At 68.0% G+C, this 24,354-nt stretch overlaps 1 protein-coding gene across 1 annotated transcript in view; it reads right to left on the reverse strand.

Moving 5' to 3' along the window:
- Window positions 1–739: 739 nt before the first annotated feature.
- LOC119090098 (proteoglycan 4) overlaps window positions 740–24,354 on the reverse strand; it is a 41,616-nt gene continuing 18,001 nt past the window's right edge. The window contains exons 4-14 of the mRNA XM_037212892.1: window positions 24,225–24,261; window positions 21,888–22,058; window positions 21,225–21,404; window positions 20,501–21,101; window positions 19,554–19,646; window positions 17,894–18,041; window positions 5,056–5,299; window positions 4,470–4,571; window positions 2,288–2,433; window positions 1,678–1,827; window positions 740–1,081 (exon numbers count right to left, since the gene is read on the reverse strand). Coding sequence (XP_037068787.1) covers window positions 913–1,081; window positions 1,678–1,827; window positions 2,288–2,433; window positions 4,470–4,571; window positions 5,056–5,299; window positions 17,894–18,041; window positions 19,554–19,646; window positions 20,501–21,101; window positions 21,225–21,404; window positions 21,888–22,058; window positions 24,225–24,261 — 2,041 coding nt within the window. The 3' untranslated portion in view covers window positions 740–912. The remainder of the gene's footprint in view (window positions 1,082–1,677; window positions 1,828–2,287; window positions 2,434–4,469; window positions 4,572–5,055; window positions 5,300–17,893; window positions 18,042–19,553; window positions 19,647–20,500; window positions 21,102–21,224; window positions 21,405–21,887; window positions 22,059–24,224; window positions 24,262–24,354) is intronic.

The raw sequence follows: 24,354 nt of genomic DNA on the forward strand, positions 1-24,354 counted from the left end.
TCTAGCATCAAAACGGTAGTGCCGCGCTTGTTACAACTGGTCTGTATTTACACTCACAAGGACCACGGCATAGTCAGATCACTCCACAGTTCGCTCCTGATGTCATGCGCCTGCCTTAGCCAACACTTGACCTTCCCACACAGCCTGGACATGCCAACTGGACACCAACAACACCCACTTAAAACCTAGCTTATCATCATCTTAGTCCTTCGCACAAACTTCCCGTAAAACACCCACGTAACTCGCTACCACTTTACCCCCCCCCCCCCCCCTGCGACCTTTTCTTTCTTTTAACCTCTTAGATGTTTCAGTCTCTTGACCCCAAAGCGAGATTTTTCCGTTCTCGTGAGCAATTAAAGTAGCGTGCGTCAAACTTAAAAGGCGCCAACGGCGCGCCAGGAGCCCTCCCAAGCTTTCGCCACCCGCTGGGCGCGCATCACGCACGGCGCCCAGCACACGATGAGCAACCGCCGCCGTGGTCCCCGGCTCACCGTCTCACACAAACGGGGCCGGCCAATGCCATGAAAATAACGCCGAGGAGCTGGTTCTGGCAGGACAAGTTCACTATTGACACGTCCTATTCAACACCGAGTCATCGCTGTGCACAACGCTGAATTCGCACGATGATAGTGATCAGGGGCCAACGGAAGCCATCGCCGCGAGAGATCCTCCGCATCACCGCGCGTACACAGCACATCGCGAGTTCGCAACACTTTAAGTGCTGTCAAAGCAAAGGAAATGACACATAGGGGACAAGTTTATTAACTGTATTATTCACGTATTTATAACAAAATAAAAATACAGCAGTTAGGCCTTCAGCGCAGCAAGACGTCGCAGCGGTCTTCCAGGCACTTATCTCACGCCGCGCCACTACGCGAAGCAATCATGGAGGCGGGAAATGCGCGGTCGGAATCACCGGGCGCCTCCCATCTTCTGTATCAGCTCGTCACATATGGCCGTCACCTCTTGGTTCTCGCGCTCGAGCTTGGTGTTGCGGTTCTCCAGGAGCTGGAGCTTGGTGGTCAGACGCAGCAGCTCCGTCTCGTGACTCTTCTCCGCCAGCTCCATGTCCTCGCGCAACCTGCGACCACGGGCGCGGACCCTGTCAGTCTCCCGGACACGCACCGCCCCCCCCCCCCCTCACACACACACACACACTCACCACCGGACCAACCGCGGCGGGAGGTCCGGCGCCGAGCAGGCCAGCCGCCAGGCGCCGCCACTGTACGGGCGGCGCGCCGGGCCCCTCAATGGTAGGCAGCGCTGCGGCGGTGGCGCGCAACGAGCCCAAGGCCCACCCATTACCACGGGCCGCGCGTGCCAACTCATTGATGTCACTGCAGGGACCAACGGCTCCAGCGCGCACCATGCCTGGCGGGGGGCGTGCCACACACGCCACGCTAGCGTGAAGCTTTCCCACCCGAGACAAATACCGGTACGGTAAATCAAGTCGACGAGCGAAGAAAAACACGAATGGTGAGGCAAAAATCCTCCGTTGGTGGTGCACCAGCGAGCAGAGACAACAATGAACATACACATCGGGAGTCGACCGGGCGGGGAGGGCGCAGGCAGAGCGGCCGGGCGGCGGGGAGGCGCGGAGCAGCTGGCGTTGGAGAGGAGGGCAGGGCGACCAGGCGGCGAGGAGGCATGGAGCGGCTAAGGGGCACGCGGGCTCACCTCTGCAGCGTGTCCTCGGCGTACTTCTGCAGCATGTCGTGGCGCTGCCTCTCTCGCGACACCTCGTCCAGCGCCGACTGCCACGACTTCGAGATGGTCTCGCTCCGCTGCCTGTTCTCCTGCATCAGACTCTTGCTCTTCTCGTACTTGCTGCGGACGGCGAGAGGAGCGAGGTCACACGGCGCCCTCGTACAGGCGGTGGAGGGGACACGGTATCGCCTGGACGGCGGTGGCCGGCGCCACAGCGTTCCGTGACGCCAAACCACGCAGGCCTCGTCTGCTCATTGCGTGTACAATGGTGAGAAACGGAATCGCAACCCTAAACAGCATCTGCTTTCTAAATCAGCGGGGAGCCGCCGTGGGACACTCCGCGAGGAAGGCGTACGTTTCCAAGCATGGCACGTGCGAGAAGCCCCATAGCGGCTCTCGGCGATGTGAACTAAACGGCTGACAACAAGCGGCAATCCGGCCAGCGGCAGCGGTGACAAGGAGCAGAGATGATGATTTGGGCTTTAGGGCACACCGACTACGTTGGTCATACGACACATTGAGCAGAGAGCAGAGGCCGCCAGCGAGCCGGGCGGCGAGGTCTGCCGGGCCGGCCACCCACCGGTGCAAGTCGGCGAACATTGACTCGACGTTGGCCACCTCCTGACGGGCCTCGTCACGCTCGGCGCTGACGGCGCGCACGGCCGCGTCCGTCTGCTCCTTCTCGATCGCCAGCCGCGCTAGCGCCTTGGTGTGCAGCTCCACCACCTGGCGGCCACGCGAGGAACTGTAGCATACTGGCGGCCGCCGCGTTCCCGTCATGCCGTCCGGCGGCCCAACACGGCGGCGCGTACAACAGGGTACTACAGGGTACACGGCGCTTACAACGGGGTACTGATGATCGGGTACAGCCAGCGCAGGATTGGTGTTTGGTAACGCACGCAGCACTCTACTGGGATGTTTCACCTGGACGGAAAGGAATGTCTAGGGTAACCCTTTGACGTGCGACGAAGTCAGAATGTGCAGTGTTTCTTTTAAGCGCACCGTTCGATCATTTGGGCCAAACACAGCTCAACATTTATTCCGCTTTACAACCTCAGGCCATCCGTGAATAGCACTGATATGTGAATTAGCCGTTTCCTGCCCACGTGATAAAACGCAATTTGATTAAAAATGGTTAATTTCCAGCTTCCTGTATCAAACTGACTAATGGCAGCATGCGGCCTTCAACCGACTGCCATCTGGCGGCAGCATACACAACCCCAGTGGGCGGAGCCGGATTGTCCGGTGTTCACAGCTCCATCCACACCTTACCTTCTCGGGAGGAGCACACAATTCTCGAGGACACGGTTGTCAGCCAGAGACATACGTGACCGACTAATGGGATAGCACACGCACCAGGAGACGCCGGTGAAGGTCGCAACCACGCCAGCCGACCCAGAAAGCCTGCCGCACAATCGCAGCCCAACGACAAAGAAGCGTGCCGACTGATTACGCGGCTAACAGCGTGAACGGTCCGCCGTCGGATGAGCCAGTTCTTGCACGACCTCAGCCTCCCCTCACAACTGGCGCGGCAAAACCAGCGACACTCAGCCAGCCGACAAAAACAGGCCCACCAGCGCCCATCGTGAGCGCAGAGGCAGTGCCAGGTAAAGCACGACTTCACGCGTCACGCTACGGCACACGGACCGTCACGGCTGACACCGTCTGACGGACCGGCACCAGTCGAGGTACGCTGACACCGTCTGACGGACCGGCACCAGGCCGAGGTACACTGACACCGTCTGACGGACCGGCACCAGTCGAGGTACGCTGACACCGTCTGACGGACCGGCACCAGGCCGAGGTACATTGACACCGTCTGACGGACCGGCACCAGTCGAGGTACGCTGACACCGTCTGACGGACCGGCACCAGGCCAAGACACGGTGATGCGTTTGACGGACCGTCACGGCTGTGGCGGCGGACGGACCGGCACCAGGCCGAGGCACAGTGACGCCGTCTGACGGACCGGCACCAGCCGAGGTACACTGACACCGTCTGACAGACCGACACCAGTCAAGGCACACTGACACTATCTGACGGACCGACACCAGTCAAGGCACAATGACACTATCTGACGGACCGGCACCAGCTGAGGTACAATGACACCGTCTGACGGACCGGCACCAGCCGAGGTACACTGACACCGTCTGACGGACCGGCACCAGCCGAGGTACACCGAGACCGGCGGCGATGGCGCCAAGCCGTCGCCGCCCGATACACGGCAGCACTTGACCGGGTGGGATGAGGGGTCGGGGCTGGGGAGCGAGAGAGGATAGACCTGTGACGTCCGGCGCCTGCTTGGCTATGGGACGGGCGCCGCCGCCGCCACCACCGGCGGAACTGAACGACACTACCCGGCGACGGAGCAGCGGTCGGAGAAAGCACACGGGAGAACCGGCACACGTGGATCTGTTTCAGGGAGTACCACAAAATGGGAGAATTATTGGGCAAGAAACGGTCGAAAACGTGATTTCCACAGCGACGCACATTGGCACGTTCTTCCTATGTGGGGATCGATCTTGTTGTTGATTGGAGTTTTAGGGCGCGCCGACTACTGTGGTCATTTTGCGTCCATAACAGCCGGGATCGATCTTGACATTTCATATCGCGAAACCCATCACTGTCATCGTGTGCCCCCCCCCCCCCCCCCCACCCGAACAAACTCGGAACGTCCGCCTAACTCGACCGGTGCCCAATAAGTCAGGTGATGCGATCCCCATACTGGCCAGCCTTCATCAGCCTTCGCCGCTGGCACATACCCTGGAGAGTTTCAACTGCTGCTGCTTGTGTTCCGCATCCCGCTGCTTCGGCTTCGCCAACGCCTCCCGCATTGTCGCCAGCTCCTTCTCGCGCTTGAGAAGCTGGAAGATAGCGAGCGGTCAGCGTCAGCGGCTAGCAGGGTGACGAGGCCACAGCGAGGGTGGGATGTTCCACGGCGGAACGGGGACCACCGGCACCTCGACGATCGAAAAGCCACGCAAGCCGTTCGTGTCATGTGTGAGGAACACAGCCGGGTAAAGTTTAACTATCGGCCCAGTTACTGGCTAACTGCAATTTCGCGAGGCAGACCGTTAGACACATAGAACGGTGGAGATGTCGCCAGCCGTGAGACTTTCCCTCTTCAACTGGCTGACATTTCGGTCAGCCAAGCAGGTCCTAAGACCTTTCATTAGCATAACCGCGTGACGTTAATACTCCCGGATCAGTGAATGAAATGACGTGGACCTACGCGTCCACAGGTAGGGTTTTGACGTCCGTCCCAACCGAAAGGAATGCCTTGGCGTCAGCGCTGTAACTTGACAGTTGACCGTGACCCTGTATGACCCCGCCCTCTCCCGACCGCACCTCTGCGCGGTAGTAGAACTCCTGCTTCTTGAGCGCCTGCCCATCGGCCGCTGACACGTGGTTGTTGTCGGCGGCCGTCGTGGCCAGCGCCGTCTCCGGAGCGGGCTCGGGCTCGGGCTCCGCGGGCTGTGCGGCGTCCGGGGTCGGCTCGGCCGCCTCCTTGGCTGGAGAGAAGGCGATCAGGTCGGCCTTGACGGTGGACAGCTGGCGCGGCACCGCCGGCGGCGGCTCCTCCTGCTGGGTGCTGCCGGTGGGGAACAGAGCGTCAGGGGAGCCGTGCCGGCCCGTCAGCCAGCTGGTCAGTGTCAGACGACAAGTCCCGCTCCCGCCACCAGCGCACGGCATTTACTGGATCTAACGCGTGGCGCCTCCTTGACGACCATATGCAACAGGGACGAACGCGTGGGCGCCGCCATCAATTCATACAGACCGCGCCGCCATCCAGACAGCCGACATCTGTGGCATCTGACGCCCACGACAGATCGCGCCGCCCACCACAGATCAGCTACATCGTGACTTGAAAAACAGCACCAAGTCTCCTCTAAACTCCGTGCAGCGCAGCACGCAGGGCTGGTGGACGTTCTCAAAGCCACAGCAAAACGATCGCGGGCGATATCGATGCGCCCGCCTGGCCGGCACGGCAGCACAGCCAGCGCCTTTGTTGGCCAGCGGCCACTGCTATCGATCGGCCGGACTGCCCGCCTCGGCGCCGTCGGACTGCACCGGGGTCAACTCTGACGGCAGCCCAGCGCGCCACGGACTGCACCGGGGTCAACTCTGACGGCAGCCCAGCGCGCCACGGACTGCACCGGGGTCAACTCTGACGGCAGCCCAGCGCGCCACGGACTGCACCGGGGTCAACTCTGACGGCAGCCCAGCGCGCCACGGACTGCACCGGGGTCAACTCTGACGGCAGCCCAGCGCGCCACGGACTGCACCAGGGTCAACTCTGACGGCAGCCCAGCGCGCCACGGACTGCACCGGGGTCAACTCTGACGGCAGCCCGGCGTGCCACGGACTGCACCAGGGGCAGCTCTCGACGGCAGCCCAGCGCGCCACGGACTGCACCAGGGGCAGCTCTCGACGGCAGCCCAGCGCGTGGCGGACTGCACCAGGGGCAACTCTGACGGCAGCCCAGCGCGCCACGGACTGCACCAGGGTCAACTCTGACGGCAGCCCAGCGCGCCACGGACTGCACCAGGGTCAACTCTCGACGGCAGCCCAGCGCGTGACGGACTGCACCAGGGGCAACTCTGACGGCAGCCCAGCGCGCCACGGACTGCACCAGGGTCAACTCTGACGGCAGCCCAGCGCGCCACGGACTGCACCAGGGTCAACTCTGACGGCAGCCCAGCGCGCCACGGACTGCACCAGGGGCAGCTCTCGACGGCAGCCCAGCGCGTGACGGACTGCACCAGGGGCAACTCTGACGGCAGACCAGCGCGCCACGGACTGCACCAGGGTCAACTCTGACGGCAGCCCAGCGCGCCACGGACTGCACCAGGGTCAACTCTGACGGCAGCCCAGCGCGCCACGGACTGCACCAGGGGCAGCTCTCGACGGCAGCCCAGCGCGTGACGGACTGCACCAGGGGCAACTCTGACAGCAGCCCAGCGCGCCACGGACTGCACCAGGGACAACTCCGTCGGCAGTCCATCGCGCCACGCGCCACCGAGGCCCGGCCTGGCGGCGCCAGCTCCGATCGAGGCCACCGGTCCAGTGTGGGGGTCGCCCTGGCGGCAGCCGGCCGCTGCGCCCTCGTTACAGACCCGTCCGCGTCTCCGCAAGCCGGTGTGCCCCGGCTGTGGACCGCAGCCGGTCCACAGCTGGGCTTCCGTCCGTGGGGAGGGAGCGCCACAGCCACTGGGAAACGGGGTCTCGCCACTCGCTGACGTCACACCGGCGCCCAGCAGACCGGTGACGCGACGGCCTTCTGCAATGTTTTACGTCACGTACTCGGAACGGTGGCACCAGCAGCCGAGGCTGCCGCGGCTGCCGCGGCGGGGACACGCCGGGGACAGTCCCTCCACTGAAGTGCTGGCCGTCCTCAGTGGCTGGCAGCTGGTAGACTCTGACTCCCGGCGCCCGGCGCGCACGCCGCACGGCCTGCGCCGTGGCCCGGCCGAAGGCGCGGAAATGGACACGAGCCCTAACGACGCCAGTCACGCAGGCCGGCGGCCATCTCCGACTCTAATCGAACGGACGTGTGGAGGCCGACGCGCTGATTGAGTCTGAACACGAGTGGCACGGCAGACGAGAGCGAGGGCGCGCAGCAACGCGCCGAGGCGGCTGCCAACACATCCGACATGGCACCCCAACGGGAGCATCAAGTGTGCACCACTGCCGGGATTGTGTGGACCACTACCGGGATTGTACATAACACAGCCGGGATTGTGTGCAATACAGCCGGGATTGCGTGCGCCACTACCGGGATTGTGTGCAACACTGCCAAGATTGTGTGCGTCACAACCGGGATTGTGTGTTCCACTATCGGGATTCAGTGCCGCCGCGGAGACGACACCGACAACCATGATGGGGGGGGGGGGGGGGGCAGGGGAGAAAAGGCAGACAGATGAGATCTTTTGAGCCAACGACAAAGCACTATACTACGACGGCTGCGAGGCTGCGGCGGCGGCCGGTGTAAAGCGTCGTTTACGAGTTGGCGTGCTCCGAACTGAAGCCGCGAGGGCGAGCAGACAGGGAGCCGCACCGGCCGCCGGAGCCTCCGACGGCCAGACAGGCCGGGTCACGACACGGCGGACGGCAAGCCCCGGAAGGGGCGCGGACCCGCGCGTCACCATCTACGGCGAGCAGCCGCGCCGCCGCCTGTCATCCGGCCATGTTCGTCGGACAACGCGCGGTAACCGGCCCCGAACATGGTGGTCACCGGCGCGCTCGCGCGGACAAAAGGCCGCCGCCGGCCGCCGCGGAGCCTGACCCGCCGGCGACGGTGGCCGCGCTTGACCAGCGGCCCAGCGCTGGACACGCACCGCTAGACCAGCACCAGCTCGCAGCAGAGACGGGAAACACCGCACAGCCACCGACCGGAAGCCAACACCGCTCAGTCTTGAGGTGCGCACTCAGCAGCGGGGATGCAGTGTCACGCAGCGCTGTGACGTCACCGGAGGGCGGCCACCGGAGCGGGCGGCCGTGCGCGGGGCCAGTGACCGTCAGGGTGGCTGGGCCACGGCGGCGACGGTCGGGCCATAACGGCCACTCACTCGGCAGCACCGCGCGGGCTGCGCTTGCGGCTGCGGCTGCGGCGCCAGCGCACTATCGACCGCCGGCGGGGATCGATGGCCGGCGGCCGCTCTGGGCCGGCCGTCGCCGCGCGCTCTCTCACCGCCAGCGGACGTAGACGAACTCGTCATCAGCGCGCAACGAAGACAGCGTCATGCCGCCGGGCGCGGCGCGGCGCGGCGCGGGGCGGGGCGCTCCGGCCGGGGCGGCGCGGTCGGACCGACTGTCGCCGTCGGCCGACGCCGCAGCTGGCGCCGGCACACGCGTCGGGCGGGGGTGCCGAGCGAGCCGCCCGCGCTCCCGGCCGGGCCGGGGGACCGACACAGCCACCGGGTCGACATCCGGCCGGGGCGCGGGCCAGACCGGCACTGCGCCACGCACACTCCAAATATAGCCGGCCGCTCGCATTCCTCAGACGTGTCGACAGTCCCCGCCGCAACCGTAACCCAGTCGCGCCCCGGTCTGCGGCGACGGCCCGGCACGTTCGCCGTCGGTCGCCGCGCGGGCGGCCGATTAAACGGCCACGACTGCTGCTGTGACAACCAGACCCGACCGACGGTGAACGGACACGAGGTCGGCAGAGCGCGGCGCCCGGGCCGGTGTGGACGCCACCGCGCGGTTCGACCAACGACGGAGGTGTTTATGGCCCGCTTCCGGTGGCAGCTGGCGGCCAGAGCGGGCCGAGACGAGCCGGGGCGAGCAGGCCCCGCCCCGGACACCTGCGACCGAGCCCAGCCGGGCCGGACCGGGCCAGGAGGCTACAGACTGCCCGGAGCCGCGCCAACCCTCGCCAGCTGCCCGGACGCGGCTCAGCAGCGCCGGTAAACACCCGGCGCTATCCGGCACAGCGGGAGCAGGGAGGACGCAGGGGCACTTGCGACATCATAGGTAGCAACTCAGATGGGTCCTTTGCCAATGTGGAACACCGCTCTGGACGGTGCGGGCTCGCCGCCCGCTGCCCCGCCCGAAACACTGCTCCGCGTCTCCACCCCGCGTCGGGCCGCGGCCACACGTGCGGCACAAAACACCGCCGTCATCGCCGCCACCTGCGCCAACGCGTCGCGAGCCACAGCGGCGCCGCGCTCCACTCCTCACTCTCACTCGCAGGCGTGGCGCGGACGCCAGCGCGGGCCGCCCACTGACCAGGACATGCGGGCCACGGCGGCCGGCATGAGACGCAGCGCTGACCCGAGCGCGGCACCGAGTCGCGCCCAGCCGCGGCGCCGATCAATCGCCGCCGCCGGCGGCGGCCCGCACGCGCGCCTGCGCCGCCGCCGACGCGCCCGTTCAAACGCCACGAGTCGCCCGGCCGGTCGCCCCCCGACCAGCGGCGCGCTCTCTGTCCGGCAGCCGGCGGCGCCTCGACGATGAGACGGCGGGGCGCGCGAACGGCCTGCGACGGTGACTCACCAGGCGGCGGGTACCACTGCGCCCATTGCGGCGAGCGCCCGAAGGGAGTCCGGCGCGCGCGCGCGCGCGGGTGCGGCCGGCTGCGGCGGCTCGGTGATGGACTGAGGGACCGGCACCGCTACACGGCGCCTGCCGGCCGTGCCGACCGCACCCGGACTGCTCGGCCGGACCGCCGCCGCACGGCCGGCAGCGGAGAGCACGACGGACGCGCCGTGCGGACGGACACCGTGCAGCCTCGCCTGCGCTCGCGGCGATCAGCAGATGGACCCGGGGGGCCGCTGGCGAACTGCACCGCTGCCCGGCGGAGACTGAGGGGGCGGCCACTCCCACGCCAGCTCCGGCCGTGACACGGATCGCCAGAGCGGAGAGCCAGCTCGCGGGGTTGCACGAGCCATCACGCGACGACAGAGGGCGCCGCCCCGGCGGCACCGCGCGCCAGGCAGCCCTGCGGCAGGCAGGCGACGCCGGCGGAGCGGACGGGGAGCGGTGCCGCCGGGCCGGCCGTTCTCGCCGCCCGGAGAGAGCCGACCGCCGCCGCCGCCGCCTGGTCAGGCCTGGATACACGGCGCAACCGACGCGCGCACAGCACCGTGCGGTACAGCACAGCACAGCACAGCACAGCACAGCAGAGCGCGGCACGACGTGCAGGAGATGCCCCCTGAAGATACAACTGAGTCGGATCCGTCCAGATGTCGGTGGAGTGTCTACATGCGCGCACTACGGACACGCAACACGGCTCGCTCTCGGCGTCCCCACCACACTACAGCACGGTCCAGCCTGCGCCGTTGTAACACGATCGGGGCGCGCGGCCGCTGCCGTCCCCCGGCCGCAGGAGCCGTTCCTCCAGCGTCGTGCCGGGGCGCAGCACGTCACCTGGCCGGCTTGTCGGCGCCGCGCGACCGCGCCAGCAGACTCTGCATCAGCTGGAGGCCGCGCATGGCGGCGGCACGCGTGTGAGCGACGCCGTGTGAGCGGCGGCAGCGGCGCGGCGCGGCGCCGGTGGCGACACGCGGCGGAGGCCGCCGGCAGTCCGGCCGCGGCTCGCTGAGCGGCGGCGCCCACAGAGCGGAGCCGGGCCGACGGCCGGCCGCAGCTGTTACCACTGTTCGTCACGAGATCGGCCGGCACGCGACCGCCACGGCGGGGCGGGCCGCGCGAGCCGGGACGCGGCGCAGCGGCTCGACCGACGCCGCCCGGCCGTCGGTCGGCGCGGGCTCACGTCAGCGCCGCGGCTGCTAACAGGCGCTCACGACCGTGCCGGCTGCAGGCCAGCTGCGGTCGGACACACGCCAACAGGTGTCGGCCCGGTCAGCCGGCCGGGCGGCAGCGGCACCCGCACACGCGTGCGGAAAGACCAGGTGTCGCCGAACTGAAGACGTGTGTGTAACAGGCACGACACGAGTATCCGGACTGTTAAGTCGCATTCCTTATGACTGATTATCCGCACCACATCCTGGTCACGATAACGTATCTATCATTCTTCTCGGCTCGTCACATCTGATGGGCTTGGAACGTGAAAACCCTGTGGCATGTTTTCTTTGATAACGGCGTCAACATGAAACGGACTGGCTGGCGGAGATGGGGAGAATCTTCCACCTAATGAATGAGGACCGGCTGGTGGGTGCAGCGAGGAAAAACGATACTGAGGAGTTTCCGAGGCCTGGCACGCGAGCCTGTTCGCGGAGAGCCCGTCGGCCCGGTCACGCCACTGAGAAGCTGCGCCGTCACAAGGCCTCGGAATGTTGGCCGCGGATCGCCGGATTAGCCATGTTTGGCGCGGCGAGCTGCGTCACCCATTGAGGCTCAGCACTGCCAAGAGCACCGCGCTTGGCCCTTCCCTGTCGCCAGCCTCGTCATACGCAGCGTGGAACCGGCCGCGCTGCCCCTTCAACACGCCCAGACCGCACCGCTGCCTCCGCGCCCATCCCTTCGACCGAAGAGAGAGAGAGCCAAGGCAGACACCGCGCCGGTCTGCCGCGCTCCCGGCGCGCGACACACGCCCGGTAGCCGCATAGGTGCCGCGCCACGGCCGGACGCGCCGCGGCCGCCCTATGCAGATGAGCTGCCCGGAGCGCCGGCCTGCACGGAGTCCGCGCGCGCCGCCGGTGAAAACTGGCGCGGGCGTCAAGGTCGCCGCGGCGGCAGGGGCGGCGGGTCGTGCGAGAGCGTCCTCCGTCGCCGCGCCGCCCAAAACACGCGCGGCGGGTGGGCGGGCTCGGCCGCCGCTGCAGAGCCCCCGCAGACCCCGTCTCAAACACCAGGACCCCGTTAAACAATCGTGACGAGCCTCACCAATGTCTTGTGTGTTTTGACTGGCCGTGAAGGGTGCAGACGGAGACCGGGCGGATGTGAACAAGACGTGGACCGCGCGGCTGTGAGGCCGGTCAGGCCCACCTGGGTGGCGGCGCAACCCTGCTCACCTGTCAAGTAAAGCCGCGTCCAGCTCGAACTCGAGCTCCAGCGAGGCCAGCGAGCCCTCGTCAGACATCCAGGCCGGCCCCTCCTGCTCGGCCGGGGCAGCGGTGTTATCAGGGCCCGGGCCCGGCTCCGGCCGCGGTACCGCCGCCCACACCTGGTTGCGGTTCTCGTCCAGGCGGTCCTTCTGCGGGGCGGGCGGGTCCGACCCCCCAGCGCGTGACTTCCGACGTCTGGGCGGCCGCGCTGGCGGTGGCGGTGCGTCGGCCGGTCCACCCAGGCCCGCCACCTCTTCGTCCAGCCGCTGGCGGTGTTCCCCGGCCGCCTCACCCGCCGGACACTCGGTCCCGCCGCTCGCATGGGCCGGCGTCCGCTTATCGTGATCGTCGTCACCGGCGGTGGCGGCGTGAGACGCAGCGACGGCGACGGTGACGGCGGCGCGGCCAGCTGCTGGGTCCGGCGACTGCGACACGCGCCGCGGCACCAGTCGCAGCGTCGTGATGCGACCCTTGACCGGGCTGCGCGAGCGCGAGCGCCAGGGCAGCCCGGCCGCCAGCCGGTCCGGCGAGCGGCCCTTGCTGGAGGCCGTCCGACGCACGGCCGAACGCGGTCTGTTTGGAGTCACCGGCGAGCGGCCATTGTCGGCCGCCGCTCTGCTGACGCCGGCGACGCCCGGCTCGCCGCCGGACAATGGGGCGGCGCCGGCGCGGCGGAGCCAGCCGCATTCGTCCGGCGCTGTTGTGGCGCCGCGGCCGGCCGGCGACGACGTCAGCGGAGACAGCGCGTCTCGCGGCAGGGGCGGCCGGCCGACGGCGGCCGGCGGGGGCCCGCTGCGCTCCGGGTCGGCGCAAACTCCAGCCGCCGTGTCCGCTGGCGGACTCAGGGCGAATGGGCGGGGACGAGCTAAGCCCGCACGCCGCCGCGTGTTGTCCAAGTTCTCGGTACTGTCCCGTGCTTCGGCGTGACTAAGCTCCAAGCCCGAGGTCGGCTCCTGGCGCGGCGTCCAGCTTAAGTCGTGCGCACTTTCCTCCAGATCCGATAAGCGTCCCTTCACTTCTGCCCCCGACGCGCCCCTCAAACCAAAGCCCTCGCTATCATCGGGCGCTTCCACCCCAGCGTCTGGTTCTTCCACGCGGCGGTCGCTGGTTGTGTCGGGCGCCTGTTTTATTGCGTCGGGAGTCTTCGGTTCCATCCTTCCCGCTACATCTCCGCCCTCTGCCGGTGGACTGGTGCCGTCCGGCGGCCGCGGCCCGGGCGTCCGCGCCGCCGGCTCAGGCACGCCGCCGCGCTCCGCAGCGGCGGCCTCGCGTTCTCGGAACCGCGAGGAGAGCGTGCCAGTCCTGCCGACAGTCACCTCTCTCTCGGGCGGTCCGGAGCTGCCCGAGCGGCCGCTGCTGAGGCTCGCCGCCGCGCTCGACAGGTCCGAGCCGGCGCTGTCCCGTCGCAGCAGCGGCGTGCTCGCGCCGCCGCCGTCCATCTCCCCGCCGCCCTCCGACGAACGATCCGACGCGTCGGCGGCCGAAGAGCGGCCGGCGCGACCGCGCCACTCGCCGGCGAACAGCGACCGCGCAGAGACGGCCGGCGGCGCGGCGCCGGCCGCCTGTCGCGACGCACGCCGGCGCGCCGCGCGCTCCAAGATCTCGTCCAGGTCGCGGCGGCTGACGCGCGGCGAGGCGCGGCCCCCCACCGGCGCGAACAAGTCGCGACGCGGCGTGCCGGCCTGGTCGGGCCGCGTCAGGTCCGGGCTGGAGAAGACGCAGGTCTCGCTCTGGCGCGCCAGCCGGCCCGAGATGAGGCGCGGTGCGTCCGACGGCTCGCCGACGTCGGCAGTCGGCCGCTGCGAGCGCCGCCGAGGCAGCGAGCCGCCCCAGCCGGACCGCAGGCTCAGGGCGTCACGGCTGCTGCCGGCGCAGTCATCCCCGCCGCTCTCCTCATGCTGCCGCCGCCAGGGCGAGGCGACATCGCTCGGAGCGGGTCTAGACTCCAGGGACGGGCTCTTGGTCACGCGCTTCTTTCGCCGATCCCTGCCCTCCGACGGAAGCAATACCCTTTTCCCGACCGAGCCCACCGCGTCGAGCGTAGCGTCGGCTCGCTCCGGAGAATGCAGCGATCGGTCGACGGAGCGGGCGGATCGCCACGAACTCTTCCTAGTTCCATACTCAGCGTCTCTCGACGGCGACCACCTGTCCGCCGACGGGCCCGCTCCACCGCCGGCGGCCGGCTCCTGCCGTCCTCCGGCCGCCTCCCAGCGAGCGCGGGTGAGCAGGAACGCGTCCCGCCCGGCCGCCTCACGCGCCAGCATCGCACTCGCCCGCTCGCCGCCGTCCCGCACCGTCACCACTGGACGCCGTGCGTCCGCCGGCAGCGCGCGGACGCCACTGACAGAGCGCCGCCCGGCCGCACCTGGCTCCGATCGGCGGCGTGCTCCAGCCGGCTGCGGGGCGCTCGGCGGCGCGACTGCGGCCGGCCGCGCGGCCGCCGCCGACCCGGCGTCCAGGGTCGACCGTGGGCGGCGCGCGGCGACCCGGCGCGGGCCCCCGCCGAGCGGCGCGGCCGGCCGACCCGCCCGACACCGCCGGCCGGGCTCGGCGGGGCGCTCCGGCGCTCGGTCGGGGTTTCGCGACTCAGCGGCCTCCCCTTGTCGTGCGGCGGCGCGCAGCCCATTTCCACACGGCGGCTATCTCCGCGATCTGCCGTCCGCGGTCTGCCGGTCGTCCGCCTTATAAGGCCGGCGTGCGGCGGGGCGGCACGTACGCGTGCCGGGTCAGAAGCCACCCCTCTCCGCGGCGCCGCCGAGCAGGGCGCGCCGCCGCCGGCCGGTGCCATCAGTGCGAGCTGGCCGCGCCGTGATGGATACGGCTGCCCGAACCGCGGCGCGGGCGGTCTCCAATCACGGCTAACGAGGCCCGCCCGCGCGCGCCGGCCAGCGCTGACCCGCATCAGTCGGCCGGCAGGCGCCGGGGGCAGCCGGAAGCCATCATGCGCCACGCCGCCGTCCGGCCCGCTCCGCCCTGCTGTCCAAACACGGCCCACACGCAGTCGGCGCGCGCGCGGGGGCGGACGGGTTTGACGCTGCGACGCCAGCTCCGGCTTCAGCCCGCGCCGACCGTCACACGCGTGTTGATGCGCTCTTGCCATTGGTCGCGGTCGGCGACAGCGGTAACCGGCGCTGCCGATCGGCCGCCGGTCTGGGACCGCCGACCGGCAGACTGCGCCGCCAGTAGCGCGGCCTTGAGCGGCATTGGCAGCCCCTCCCCGCTGCAACCGGTCGCGACACCAAGTCCACAGCTGCCACTTGGCAAATACAGATAGGCTGCCCACGGTCCGAGCTCGCGCCCCTGAAGGCCGCGACGTTTCCGGAACGCTTGCAGACGTACGAAACCGCTCCGTCTCCAGAGCGGACGCAGCGGCTTCCCCCGCTCGGCACAGGTGGGGGTCTCGACGCGCGGCTGAATTCACCACGCACCTCGCGATCCACTTCTCATTCAAGGCTGCGGCCGGCGCGTGTTGGCGTTCGGTTTCACAGCTTCATGCGGGTACTTCGACCCAGTTACCGCTCGTACATCACCAGCCCATTCAGCGCTCACCTCCAGCCCTGCGCGTCTATCAGACCCCGCCACGTTTCCCAGCCCTGTGGTTTTTTCGGCGCCCTCATCCCGCGCCTCCAGCCGACCCGCCCGCCGGGCCGTCTGCGGCCGCGAACAAAGACGGCTCGGGCCGCACGGGGGCCGCCCCCGTGCGGCGCCGCGCGCGCAGGCCGACCGCGCGCCGTCTCTGCCGTCGCCGGTGTTGACCGAACGGGTAAAACGTGCCGACAAACACGTCCGGCTCGCCGCAGGTGTGCCGTCGCCGCCGCGCGCGTGCGCCGCCTTTCTAGGGCGGCGGTTCGGCGCGCCGCGCCACAACGCCCCTCCAATCGCGTCATCTCTATTCAGATTCCCAGCCGATCCGTTGCTTTCGGCCGGACCGGGAGCGGCCGGCCACCTGCGGCCGGCTGGGCGCCGCCGAAGGCCGGGCTCGCCATCGCGCCGCTCTCCGCGGCAGACGAGCGCCAGCGCCGCCTCGCACCACGCGTCATCTTTCATCGCCCAGCCTCCATTACGCAAATACGGCAACAGCGTTTTCCATGGTAATGTCGTGGGTCGGCCCGTATGCAAAGCACGGTTCGGTACATGCACGGCTTCATACTGCGCGCGGCGGCCATCTGTTCTGGCGCGTCTCCCCATCCCCGGAGCCTGGCTGGGAGCGGTGCGTCCCTGACCAGACCCGCTATGGGCCTGCTCCGCTAACCAGCGCCGCTCGCTCGAAAGCGGGGGGGGGGGGGATGAGCCAATGCTCTAGTAGTTGAGTCACTCATCTGCCGAGTGCAACGCGCTAGCTCCGCAATCGACCACGCCGTGCGGGCGAGACGGAGCTATGGCGACGGCCGGTGCAGCGCTTTTCAAACATATCGGCTAGCCTACAGCCGTACACGCCCGTCACCAGGCGCACGCACCTGGAGAGCGCCTTCCCGCGGCGACCAGGGCCGGCAGCGGCGGCCGCGCGGCGCGGCGCGGCGCTCTTCCCGCACACCCGTGTCGCAGCAGCGGGAGATACGGCAGCTCTCACAGCTGCATGCGACACGACCGACAGTCGCGCGACGGCGGTGGGCCACCGGCTGAGAGCAGCCTTCACCGTGATGCAGTGCGCGGCCGGTGCCGGTGGCCGGCGCCGCAGCCGGGCAGCCGCCCGTGCCAGCCCCGTGGGCGGCGGGCGGCGGGCGGTGCCCGGCGGCCTCACCGGTCGACGACACGCTGATGGCCTCGACACACGGACCCAGCGAGGAGGCGGGCCACCCACCCGCCAGCGGGCTGATGGCCTCGACACACGGGCCCGGCGAGGTGGCCGGTCACCGATCCGCCAACGGGCTGATGGTCTCGAAACACGGGTCCAGCGAGGTGACCGGCCACCTACCCGCCAACGGTACTGCCGCCGGACGCTGCCGACGCCCGGCACGACAGCGAGCAGACTACGGACAGGACCGACGCCGTGGTAGCAGCTCAACTGCAATGAACCTCACCGGTCGTCTCACACTGCAGCTGTGGAAAGACCAGGCGGGCTGGAGACCCGATATTCCCTCACGAAGGTTTCGACAGCCGGAAAAGACCCCTAATTGGCTGAATGATTCCCCGGGCAAGACAGATGCAGCCAGCGTCAGCACGTAACCGATTGGGCGACCGGACCCAAAAGCAAACACGCCACACCCACACCCACACACCAACAACCGGCAGAGAAGCAGGCGCACCAGCCTTGAAGGCCGCCTCTCGACCTCCGCACACCAGCAGTCGGCCGTCTCTCGACCTCCGCGCACCAGCGATCGGCCGTCTCTCGACCTCCGCGCACCAGCGGTCGGCCGCCGTCTCTCGACCTCCGCGCACCAGCGGTCGGCCGTCTCTCGACCTCCGCACACCAGCGGTCGACAGTCTCTCGACCGCACACCAGCGACCGGCCGTCTCTTGACCCTCCGCGCACCAGCGGTTGGCCGTCTCTCGACCTCCACACACCAGCGGTCGACCGTCTCTCGACCTCCGCACACCAGCCTCGACAGCCGTCTCTCCACCCCCGCACGCCAGCGGCCGGCCGTCTCTCGACCTCCGCACACCAGCGGCCGGCCGTCTCTCGACTTCCGCACACCAGCCTCGACGGCCGACGAGACGGCGGATCCCAGCCACCACAGCACCACAGCGGCACCAGCGGGACCCCGGTCCCACCGCGGCTGACCAGCAGCACTTACCCGGCCTGTCGATCCAGCTGGGGCAGCACGCTGGGCCGGCCCAGCAGCGGGTCGAACTTGACGAACAGCGAGTTGCGGGCGATGTTGGACGCCAGCCGTCCGTCGCCGTGCTCCGCCAGGCTGTCCAGCGCCGCCGCGTCGTGGAAAACTGCCCACCGCGACACCAGCCACATGTCAGCGTCACGGCAGGCGTCGAGCGGCTACCAGCGCGGTGCGGCGAACACTCGGCGCGCCTGACGCGCGGCGACGAACAGCAGGTGGACGGCACAGGCCGCCACTGGGGAGGCTCGCCGTGCAACAGCAGCCATCGCGGGTGGGGGACCGTCGCTTGGCCGGCAGATGAGGGCTTTTTAAAAAGAACACAACGCATGTCGTCAAGCCCCTTACCTTAGCGCATGCGACTGCATTGGCCATGCTAGCGCTTGGGGGGGGGGGGGGGCAAGGCAACCGGGATTCGCCCCCCCCCCCCTCCACCTCCACGTGGGAGTCTAATAGGCTAACCACTCGGTCATTACGCCCTCTGTGGCCGGGTAGGGGTTAGGGGGTGGGCGGTTGGGCCGCGGGCGGGAGCGTTACCGCGCTGACCAGTGTGCCCTGGTTTGTGGCTGGCGGCCTCACACACCTACGACAGTCAGCCGGCTCACAGAGCGCCACGCAGCGTGCAGTCCCGCCACTTCAGTCGAAGGGGTCGGGCGAGCACGCATGATCAAACTTGCTTCGAAACGACACAGAACTACGACTCTTCGGACTTGACCGCCTGCTTTGTATTCAGTTGACGGGGGGAGGGGGCCGACCTTATGGTCATAAAGTTGGAGGCATGGTTGGTACGTTACTGGGTCTTTTGGGACTTCGGGCGCCTTGACCGTATCGTCATACTGCGCCACAGGGTGAGGGGAGGGGGAGGGGGGTGGTGGAGAGTGCTGGGCACAACTGATTGACTCTGAGGGAACACCCGCTCTTAAAGTGCATGTCACTACACGCCTGGATGATTTTGTGGGGATCAAATGCGCGGCCGCACGGTCGCACGCCCCGCACGAGCAGGGCAGGGGCCCGCTCGACACATCACGAGAGCTGACTACATTCCGCACGTGACCTGAATCACCTCGTAAAGCCATCCGGCCAATTACCCGCAGCTGCCAGGCGCGAGCGGCGCGAGACAGCCGGGAGGGAGGCCGTCGGTGGCCCTCGGTGCCGCGCGTGACCCAATCACGCGCCGAACACCGTCAGCCGCACAGAGGGCGCGGGGCGCCGTCCGTGGGCCCGGGGGCAGCGGCGCAGGCGCCGGGTGCGCGCCGTCGGCCCAGGCGGAGGCCCAGAGCCGGACATCGTTCCCATCTGAGAGAGGCGGCCGGCGCCCGACCCAGGGCGCCGCCCACTGCTGGGGCCCGCCCGGCCGACGCCCCGACGACCAGCTGCGATAGCGCGTGTGATGTTCTGTTGCACGGTCCGCGGCCGGCGGCGCATTTGCACTAAGCGATTCCGCTTCAGATCGCACGTGAGCGCAAAAGTACCCGCAAGGTGAATATCAATGTGTTGCAGATTCTACGCTGCGATAAATCGGGTCAGCAGACAACTGACAAGTTTCGAAACCAATCGGACCATAACATCTGGACGTGACGGGCATAGAACGCTGTCTCACTGGGCATTTCGCAATGCTTACATTCTGTGGCTGGCATAAACGTGTCGTTGGACCCCAACGCCATCTCGGGGTCGGCGTCAGAAGTGCCGATCACTTCGTCCAACTCCAGAGGCGCTGCAAGCGAGATATTACCGTTAGTCGTTTGCAGGCCGTGACCATAATCCAAATCTGCATAGATCGAGCAAAGGTGACAAAGCGTAAGTCAAACCGTTTCAGGAACCTACCAAAGATCGATCTTTACATAATACGATTCACCTGTATGTTGCTGTAAACCTCAGGTGTTGTGGCTAGAGGGGAACACGTTACGGACTCGTTCAAGCATCATGGTCTGGGCCAGAGCAACGGGAAGCAAAATAACGGGTGGCTTTCACGCTGTTATACTGCTCGGCAGTACGCGCCATTATTCACTCCGGACTCAATACCGACGCAGCGGCGATGAATGGCTCGCCAAGCACCCAGTCTATAGCAAGGCGCACGGTTGTCTCGCATCCTCCGAAGGCGGATTATTACACGGCGTGTCCGGGTTTCACAGCATTGTTCCAATTGGGAGCGCTGCTAAATATCGGCACACAAAGCCCAGCCACAACGCGGCTGGCGGTGCGCACCGGCAAAACGGGTTAAAACGGCGAGGCGCACCATACATGCAGGCGTTTTAACGTGATTAGCCAGGCATATATCTCCACACATGCAGCACGTCAGCATTATGATGAGTCTTCTGATTTCATCTCCATATTTTTGCAAGTGATCGCAAAAGCCTCGACCAGGTGCTTAACGCCAATAACACGCCATCGCCAGAGACGACAAAAAAATCCACCGGAAATAGCAAGCATCACATTTAGCATTCGGTTCTGCGCCGCCGTGCCATGGCTGTAAAGAACGGCTGAAGCCTGACGCTACCAGTGAGGAAGACAGCGGCGGCGGCTGCCGCCACCGCCTCCTCGACAGCGGCCTGCCGCCTTCCGACTCACTCGTGTCCAGAAGGTTGACGGCGTGCGGCGCCTTGGCGGCGGACGGGCCAGCCGCGACCGAGTCGCCGCCGCCGCGCGGGTCCGGTGAGCCGTTCTCAATGACCGTTGTCTCCGGCTCGGCCGGCCCCGAGCTGTCGAGCCGCTCCGGCGAGCCCGCCGACTCCGGCTCCGGCATCGTCTCCAGCTCCGGCTCCGGTTCCGGCATCGTCTCCAGGTCCGGCTCCGGCTCCGGCTCCGGCGGTGGCGCGGCGGCGGGCTTCGCCGCGGCCGCCGACGGTGGTGACGCTGCAGGCTTCGCCGCGGCCGCCGGCTTTGAGGCAGGCTTCGCCCGCGGCGGCGTGGCGACGGGCGGCGAGCTCTTCCGCGCAGGCTGCGGCGAGCCCGACGGCGAGTTGGCCACGGCCGTCTTTGTGGCGAACGGATTAAAGTTCGGGTCGTCGACGTTCTCCAGGAAGTCCAGGTTGTAGCCCTTGGCCGGCGGCAGCGGCGGACTGTCAGACCGGTTCTCCTCCGCCGGCGCCACCGGCTCCGCGGCCGGCGGCGGCGGCTTCTTCTTCAGAGGCCGCCTCGCCGGCCGGACCGCCTTCTTAACGGGGGCCTTCTGCGGCGGCGGCGGCGCCTCGGCCGGCGTCGGCGGCGCGGCCGGGTCACCGCTGGCCGGCACTTCCTCGGCGCCGGCGGGCGCGGCGGGCGCAGCGGGCGCAGCAGGCGCTGCCGCCGCCACTGCCGCCTCGCGCTGCTTCTTGGTGCGCGCTGCCTTCAGCGGCGGTAGCGCCGGGCTCGGGGACGCGGGCGGGCTCAGCCGGATGCCTGACCCCGTGGCGAACGGGTTGAAGCTGGGGTCGTCCAGGAAGTCCAGGTTGTAGCCGACCTTGGGAGGAATCGGCTCATCTTCGTCGCCGGTCTGCGTCATGGCGGCGGCGGCGGCGGCGGCGGCGGCGGCGGCGGCGGTGCGGATGGGCGGCGAGCCACGCCCCTGCTCCGGCTGACACGTGTCACCGACCACTAGCGGCGCGGCCTCTGGCTCTCCAGCCGGCTCGGCGCCGCTGTCCGCCTGCCGCGCACTGTCCGACTCAGCACTGACGGCCGCAGCGAGCCCCGGCCCCGGCTCCGGCTCCGGCTCCGGCTCCGGCTCCGGCTCCGGCTCCGGCTCCGGCTCCGGGTCCTCCGCCGCGGCGGTCGGCTCCGGCTCAGCGGGCGCAGCTGGCGCGGTCTCAGGGACACCGTCCGTCCCCGGGACGGTCTCCGGCACCGGCGCCGCGGCCGGACCCGCCGCTTCGCGTTCGGACGCGCCGCGGACCGCGAGCGGCTGCTCCGCCGCCTGTGTGGCCGGCGCCGGCTCGCTCGGCCTCGGTTCGGGGGACCCGCGCGCAGCCGCGCTCCCCGCGAACGGGCTCGGCGACGACGGCGGGCTCTGTGGCGCGCTGTCGACGCAGCTCTGGTCGCCCGCCTGCGCGGCCGGCGCTCGCTTCAGCGGCGTCTGCAGTGCCAATCCCAGCAGCTGGTCGGCCAGCAGTGACGCCTCCGAGCGGATCGTCGGCGGCCCCGGCTCGTCCTCCTGCTCCGGCGCCGACTCGTACTCTGGCGGCGCACCAGTCAGCACGGTCACGCGCCACGCACGGTGTCAGGCCGCCTGACGACGACGCCGAGCACACGCGCCTGTGACGTGCCATGTGAGAGCCATCACGTTACGGTATATACCAAACACACACATACATCCGACCCATGTTCTGCTGATACGAGGACGTGATCATGATGACGATGAAGGAACTCGAGGTGGGGTGCCGGCTCCAGTGGTAGGATGCCGGCTCCAGAGGTGGGATGCCGGCTCCAGAAGTGGGATGCCGGCTTCAGTGGTGGGATGCCAGCTCCAGTGGTGGGATGCCGGCTCCAGAGGTGGGATGCTCGCTACAGAGGTGCAGGTCGGATACCGGCTCGAGAAGTTCAAATGATTGGAAACGCGATGGGCGACAAGCTGCCACCACCATGCCTTAGAAATCACACCCCTCGCCCACTCGAAAGCCTCAAAAGCTCAAGAACGCCAATCGCCTCGAGCTGCACGTGGTTCGCACCCAGCCTCAAGTGTTGCTTAGTCACGGGAACCTTTGACACAACACTCACAGCACGCTCCAGTGGTGGGCGTTGTCTTCTATTGTAACGGCAAGCACCGGCGTCGAAAACAGCGGCTGTCATGCAGGGGCCACGCAACGCCACAGCGCTTGGGAACAAGCGGACTCCCGAACGACGCACACTCTATGCTATGCAAACACACAAGCGGGAACTAATCACCCGACACCAGCAACAGTGCCGAGATTTTACATCAACCCTGTAAACGTCCACAGACGGGACGATTCGTCGGTGGCGTTTGAGCAGGCGTCGCCAGCTACACGCATCAGCCCACAGTTGGGCCAACACGATCAGCTGTTTTCCTCTCAGCCAAACTGCGCTGGTCTCGTCTTCTCGCGATACCAAGCCGTCCGAATCCGTGCCCAGCCTCCACGCGCATTGTGCAGCTTTTTACACACTTTCTGGCACGCCACAGAGCAGGCCGGTTTTCTTCAGCCGTGGCTGAGGCGCGCCGGGCCGGACGCTCCGCCGCCACCGGTGCACACGGCCGCACCGTCCGGGCGACGGAGGCGGCTCCGACAGCCGCCGCCAGAGACCAGCAGCCGCACACACGCCACCGGCGACCGGCAACCGGCAACCGGCAACCGGCGGCCAGCGACCACCGCCGACCGACCTTAGTAGGCGCCCGGCGGCGGTCGCCGGTGAGAGGCGACACCTGTACCGCCGCAAGGCCGCTCCCGCCCTGGCCGACAGGGGGGGGGGGGGGGAGGGTCCACCCCGCCGGGGAAACACGCCAGTGTAGCGGGTCTTAGTCGCCGGGAGTCTCACGCTCCGCGCCCGTCCTGTCAAGGCCGGCGTGATCGTGTTTGGCCGTGTTACGGGGGGCGGCGGGTGCAGTCCGTGCTGGCCGGCGGCCCTGTTAGTCGGCAGGGAGGCACCGTTCGCCTGCTAAGCACGCCATCTCACCGGTCCGCTGGGCCGACCTGGCCTCAGCCGCGGCTGGCATCGGACGCACTGCGGGCGGCAGGCCTGCGACCGAGACCACGCGCTCACGCCGGCACCAGGCAGGCGCGCCGAACAAACGACAGTGCGGAGAAGAGCGGAAATCCAGAGATCGTGACGTCATCGAGGGCAAATGACCTCAGTCGGTGATGGGACGCGACAGTGATAGGCAGTGATAAGGCGCGTGGAGCGGGGCAGGGCAGAAGAGCACTGCAGTTGCATGACACAGGGACAAAGGAGAGCAAGAGAGCGGACTGTTCCACATTGCGAGGGTGGCGTAATACAGCGCAGCAGACCTTGTCAGTACACAACGGCCAGAAAATGACGTGGACAGGCGTCCTCAGCTGACCTGACCTCGGCTGGCCGCCGGAGACCAGCTGACCGGCCGAAAGCGACCGAGACGCCCGGGGTGCGCCGTCCCCGATGCCCCGACAGCTTATTTCGCTGTCTTTTAATACCACAAAACAGAAAATAACCATTCAAAGGCCCTGAAACGCATCTGAGGCCTCGCGCCCGGTGTGCCGCGCCACAGTTGACCTCCCGCTCACCCACCTGAGTCGCCGGAGTCGGCGGCGCGCGGGTCAGCCACGCCGCGCACCACGTCCGGCAGGCTGGCCGACGTGGGGAGCGGCGGCGCCGGCGGGTTCGACGACACCGTGGCGAAGCTCTGAGACGAGTCTTCGGAGGGCGTGCTGCAACACACACCGCGTCAGACGGGGTCGGGCATCATCGGCGCCGCCCGACACACACCGGCCCGTGCAACACAGGCGTGCTGCAACACACAC

The sequence above is a fragment of the Pollicipes pollicipes genome, unplaced genomic scaffold (genome assembly GCF_011947565.3).
Source record: "Pollicipes pollicipes isolate AB1234 unplaced genomic scaffold, Ppol_2.1 Scaffold_3087;HRSCAF=3621_pilon_pilon_pilon, whole genome shotgun sequence".
Classification (NCBI taxonomy): domain Eukaryota; kingdom Metazoa; phylum Arthropoda; class Thecostraca; order Pollicipedomorpha; family Pollicipedidae; genus Pollicipes; species Pollicipes pollicipes.